Source organism: Crocodylus siamensis, chromosome 4 (assembly GCF_052110815.1).
Source record: "Crocodylus siamensis isolate JL-2025a chromosome 4, ASM5211081v1, whole genome shotgun sequence".
Lineage (NCBI taxonomy): Eukaryota > Metazoa > Chordata > Crocodylia > Crocodylidae > Crocodylus > Crocodylus siamensis.
The window spans coordinates 111,502,736-111,508,735 of NC_143398.1; the positions used below are offsets into that span (position 1 = coordinate 111,502,736).

Below are 6,000 nucleotides of genomic sequence, written 5' to 3' on the forward strand. Positions count from 1 at the left end.
TTAAAAAAAGAAAAGGAAAAAAAAGCCCCCAACACACTGGCTGCAGCAGCAGGGATCAGGGCCTCTGAGGGCTCATGGCAGAACCCCCCCTGTGCAACGCAGCAGCTGCCATGGCGTGGACGCAGTGCAGCTCGCCAGGGCGCTGCACGCTGTCTGGGAGCTGGGGCCTATCCTAATCCCTGGCCGATCTGAATCTTCATATCTCTCCAAATCGAATCGGAGACCTTTTAATGGGTCTCCCGATTCGGATTCAGAAATTCAGCCGCCAAATGGAGCCAAATCTCCAAATCGGTAATCACTCTACATCCACTCCTTCTTTTGACAGCGGTGCAGAGCCGGGATGCAGCATGGTACCATTCACTAACAGCACCACTTAGCGATGATCAGAAGAAACAGCTTCAAGAAATTTATACACTGGCAGAACAGCGGCGAAGTGCAGCAGGTCAGTCATATTTCTGGGGCTATTTTATGTGTTGTAGGAACTCCAGGACTGCATATAGAAGTGTTACAATTATATAAGATGCATATGCATGCACTATATAACATGCGTCTATATATACTGTTGAGCCTGGGTCTTAAGTAAAACTTAACTCTAAATTATGTGTATTCCCATGCTGTCCCTCTGCTCTGAGGTTGTGTTAGAATCGTAGAAAATTGGGGCTGGAAGGGACCTCTAGCAGAGTGGATTTGATTTAAATCAAATTTAAATCATGATCTAAACCACAGTTTAAATCATGATTTAAACCACAGTTTAAATCACTGGTCAGGATGCCTCAATTTAATTGTTTTCTACAAAAACATTTCTGTTGTTTGATATTCTTTATTCATTTAACTTCTTGAAACTTTGCACTTTTAGAGAAAGGTAAGGGCTTGACTGTGTGTACACAAGCTTGCAAAGAGACAAGAAGGCTGATCAGTGGGTAATCAGGTCTGTTGTTTCTCATCTCCATATACTGCTGTCAGCAATGATGTTATCTCTGGAGACAACAAACTCTCCCTCTGTCTGAAGAAGGGCATGTGTGTCCAAAACCTTGCAAAGAACAATTTTTCCAACTATTTAGTTGGTCCAATAAAAGATATCACATCTAGACAAAGTACCTTGTCTGTCTATGATCTTTGGAGACACAAATCCACAGTTTGAGAACTGAAACTAAGCATTACAGAGATGCTTAATGGGATCTTCTAAACTGAGCATTAAGTCGCATTGGGTAGAGTGGTTTTCTCTGATTTTTACTAATCTATAGAGGAGCCTTTGGGAACCCCATAATATTGGGCCCCTGATACGGCCCATGGCTTGTTGGTGACCTATTTATAAAACTTCTAAAAAGGTTTCAAGAATATATTGTCTCAAACAATATATAATTAGAAGTTATTATCCGTATTCCATGATAATATCTTTGAGCTTTAATGTATCATAAATTAAAAATATCTTTATATAAGTTTATTTTTAAAGTATCTTAAAAATAAAAAATATGATTAAATAAGAAAATATGATTTAAATTTTAAAAAAATCCAACCCCCTGTCTGAGGCAGGTTCATCTATATTCTTTCAATCGGTTGACTCCTCTCTGGCAGATGGAACTCTTTAAATAGGGTCTGAGCTAGATTTTCAGATTCAAATTGTTTAAGTGGAGAGTCGATTAAGGCTGTCAGAAACTGTTAGCCATCCCTGTGTTCAAGAGTACAATAAACCATAGTATATTTAATGCATTTAATGTTTTGCCACTAAAAGTACTTATTCATAATAAATAGACAAAAAAGAGACCTGCATTGCTGGAAATAAATTCTCGTGCAGAGTAATGTCATGTATAGTTATGCTACAATTAAGTCATCTCTCAGTCTCTGTTTTAGACCTACATGTCTGTGTTTATATGTTAAATTGTAGTAGTAGATTATATTTTTTATTACTGCAACTGCATGCTAAGACTGAAGCTTTTTTGGCAGCAGAGAGAGTTTGATTCATAATCTTCTTCTTCTGAGCAGGGCTGTGTAGAAGAGAGAGATTTGCCCCACACAAACCACTTTTATATCTTCTTTTTCTTTCTGTCAATTTTAGAGAGTAAGACTATAGAACAACAAAGTGGCTACACATTTGACAACAAAGGACTCATCCCATCATTTAACTTTGGTGGAAGTGCTCCTGGTGGCAACTGAAGGAGAAGCTGTAAAGGACTGTGGGAAGGGTCTCATCATTGCATTCTTATTCTGAGTGGTTAGGGGAGGGTAATGTTATGCTGCAGAAGGCTCCCTGGGATACAGTGGTGCACTTCCCCCACCAGAATGCTCTTTCTAACCAGCTACTGTAATGTACAAATTCTTGTGGTGTTTTTTTTTTTTAATTTGATGGACTGAAAAGAAAGCGTCCTGTCCTCAAGGAAACTGAATGACTGGGAGGGGCCCAGTTGAATCTAATTGAGTTGCACTTCTCAGGTTTTTGCCGTGCAGAATTGCTGGATTCATATGGATAACAGTGCCTTCTGTTGTACATGGATTGCCTGAACAAATGAATTTTAAAGCGCATTGTAATTTTTTAAGTGTAAGGACATTTCTAGATACACTGTAAGCCTTTGTTTCATGTTTTCCGGTTATCTGCCTTTTATTACATGACTTAGTTATATGTCAGTGGCATACACATTGCTGGATTCAAAAAAAGTCATATCAGCTTCCCTATTTGATGCAAAACTTTGTGTTGGGAAGTGTCTTTGGGAAGTGTAAAACATACACTGGTGGTGTCAAGGGTTCTTATTAATATGCAGATCTTCTACAATCTTCTTAAATTATTTCCATTAGCCTCCAACTCAGCCCGTGTCCTTGAAACCTGCCTGCTGCCATTTTGAGTTGTAATGACACTCATGACCTTGCAGATTCTGATCCCAAACCAGCACTGATACTAACTTCCATCTTCACAAATGGTGTCAATGATCAAGCCTTTGCAAGTAGATGTTCTGCTGGACACCTTTGTAGTTTCAGGTTTCTTGCTAAATACCAAGCTTTACAGATTCGCACAGATTCATAGATGTTTAGGGCTGGAAGGGACCATGTGAGATCATTGGGTCCAGCCCCGCCTAATCTGGGCAGGAAAGACTGCTGGGGTCAAATAACCCCAGCAAGGTGAGTATCCAGTCTCCTTTGAAGATCTCGAGGGTAGGTGTCCACTGGGAGTCTATTCCAGAGTCTGGTCACATGAACTATTTGGGGATCCTGGAAATTCCTTTTAGTTTTTTTAGTAACTCATCATTCCAGCTGTAGTACTGAACAAATAGAGTCCAAAACATTTAGAGCAATATTTTATCTTAATGGAGTGGGGGAAACCCCTCAAATCCTTACTCTTGTATATGTAAATTTCTGCTCTACATTCCATGTGGCCCTTCCTACCCTGTGTTGATATTTGGTCACCTGTAATTTTTTTGAGTTTAAAAGATTAGTCTCATATATTCGGAATGTATAACTGGGTGTTTGTTTATTTGTTTGCAAAACTTGTCTTTAACCAGACACCAAGTAAATATTGATTTGCATAGAACCCCCTTTGCTCTGACTAAGGAGTTAACAAGGTGAAATGATAGTGTTACTTAAAATGGTTAAGCATTTTAAAATGAGGATTGGCAATAGAATCTTTAGTTCAGATTTTGTGTCTTTGTGCATGTTCATTTGTTCAGGGCCCAAAAATATTTACCAGACAACTGTTAACCAGAGACTAACACGTAGAGTTGATGAGCCTTCTGTTGGGAATGATGCCTGTGTGAAAAAACTTGGCCCCTCCTTCCCCTTTCACCACAACTTCTGCTATTGCAGTGGGTGAGAAGGTGCCAGGCTTGGATCCTGTTCACAGCATTCATCTTCTATGCTAACCTCTAGGCTGTAGATGTCTGATAAATCTGAAGCCCTCTCTTACCTGGCTGCTGGAAAAAGAGCATTCTCTCTTCTGCCCCCAAATCTTTACTACAGTGGGGTAGAAGGTCCTCTACTACTTTACCCATTCCTGAGCCTTGTGTTAGGTTCACTCCAGAGCTGATCTCTGCTCCAGCTTTTACAGACTTTTCAAAGCAGCTGCCAAGTAAAAATAACTTGAATCTTTTCAGTTTTTCACTACTGTATCCAGATTTCTGAATAGCAGCTATGAAAATTGCTGACTTTTTGACATGTTTTTCCTTTGCTAAAGCATGAGAAAAGTTTGAAAGCTATGGCAGTGTGAATCTTCAAAAGTGACAATTTTTTTTACTGATCAATATGAGATCCTTAAAAAGGCTTCATTATCAGATGACAGATGCTTGATCCTTTTTTAATAATCAGGCACTTACATCATTTGTCGCCTGAAAATGTCTATTTTCAGTGTTAGGACAGTTTTACATCACTCTAGGTTCAATTTAATCTGCATTTCTTTGAAACCATGGAAGCTAGAACATTCTTCACAAATTTTAAAAACATTCTTCAGAAGTGGATGGCATTGATTTCCCTACCCACAATAGACAACAAAAGCGTCTTTCCCCTCAGTAGGGATTAGGCAAGTATAATTCTTTGTTTATTTATAAAACGGTAGATCGTAAGGGAAATTTTCTTCAAGCCCTCTCCCCGCCAGAACACAGGGGGGAAAAGCTAATTCAAACACTGGCATAGTCCCAAGCTAGCTTTTAAGAAGTAATATGTTCAGGCAGAAATCTACTCTTGCATAAGTGGCATCTTTATGTCCACCCACTTAAACCCTGGTTGCTCCCAAACTCTGCTTCTTGTATACTTTTGAAATGAAATGCCAAGGAAATTTCATCCAGATGTTTCTTTCAGTGGGTTTTGATCTGCAGTGTGGTGTCTGGAATCTTTGCTGCCTATTTCACAGTTTGGGTCAGAGGCGATGTCTTAGGGGACAGTGCATGAAAAGGGTTAATAGCTCTCCCTTTCCCAAGAGATTCATGAGCAAATGTTTCCCTTGGCAAAAGCAAACATTAATTATTTTATTCCTTTTTTGAAAAGGGATTTCATTGAAGATGATGTATGGGGCCTTTAGCCTCCCCCTTTACATGTGATTCTGTTTTAACATGATATGTGTACATTTATAGATGATCATAGTAGGTAAAGGAGTCTGGGGCTTTTCCTGAGTTGTGTCCAGTTTGTACTGTGTTAAAGGGACCTGTCTTTGAAGCCAAGGTAACCACGAAATATCAGATACCAGCAACAGCAACAGTGAACTGAGCATGATCTAATTCTCTTTGAAAATGCAGAGACTTATGAATGTATTGTAAAATAAAACAAAGGCTGATAACCAGTAACTTGTACTGCCCTGTGCCCATGCTCACTGATGTGTGAAAGTGATTATATGGATGCCATGGGAGCTTATGTATTAAATTAGCTTTGTGTAGGTAATTCTAGCAAGTGTTAATTTATATGATAAGCTTCTTTTTTTCCAGATAAAATTAACTGGTCCTGGGTGTTGAATTTCAAATGCTGTTCTGTTATTCTTAAAAGGAAAATCAGACTCACCAGAAGTTTTGGTTTTCTCTTTTTACTCTGGTGTCTTTTCTCTGGAAGGGGAAGAACATGGTCTGCTATCACACCAAAGCAAAACCTATTACTATAATGACTAGCTCCAGGAAAAAAAACAGAATATTTGACTGGAGAAAACGAGTCCACAGTCTGATTAAAATTGACATGTTATAGCCAAGTCTGAGACAAAACATGTCAACAATACAATACAGAGTGACAATGTGACATTTTTTCCTTCAGAAGGAAAAGGGCTTTTCTGGTGAGAGAACTATAGAGCTAAAGGAGTTACTCCTTTAGAGTTTACCATTTGTCCATGTGGAAATGTTCAGTCTGTTTGGTGGACTGATGGATTACATAAACTATTAACAGACAACAGCAGATATGAGGACTGCAGGATTCTTGAGCCCTACAAGTGCCTTGAGGCCCTTGTTAGCTTGAAGAATCCTGGACAGCATGCCTCCTTAGTGCTCTGTCTGGTATCTTCCATCAAACCTTCAGCCTCAGAGGGTGTTCTGATTGGGTAGA

At 39.2% G+C, this 6,000-nt stretch overlaps 1 protein-coding gene across 1 annotated transcript in view; it reads left to right on the forward strand.

Moving 5' to 3' along the window:
* Positions 1-5,261, forward strand: part of IPO8 (importin 8) — a 73,295-nt gene extending 68,034 nt beyond the window's left edge. The window contains exons 24-25 of the mRNA XM_090043365.1: positions 326-442; positions 2,057-5,261. Of these exons, the coding sequence (XP_089899491.1) occupies positions 326-442; positions 2,057-2,154 (215 nt within the window). The 3' untranslated portion in view covers positions 2,155-5,261. The remainder of the gene's footprint in view (positions 1-325; positions 443-2,056) is intronic.
* Positions 5,262-6,000: the final 739 nt, after the last annotated feature.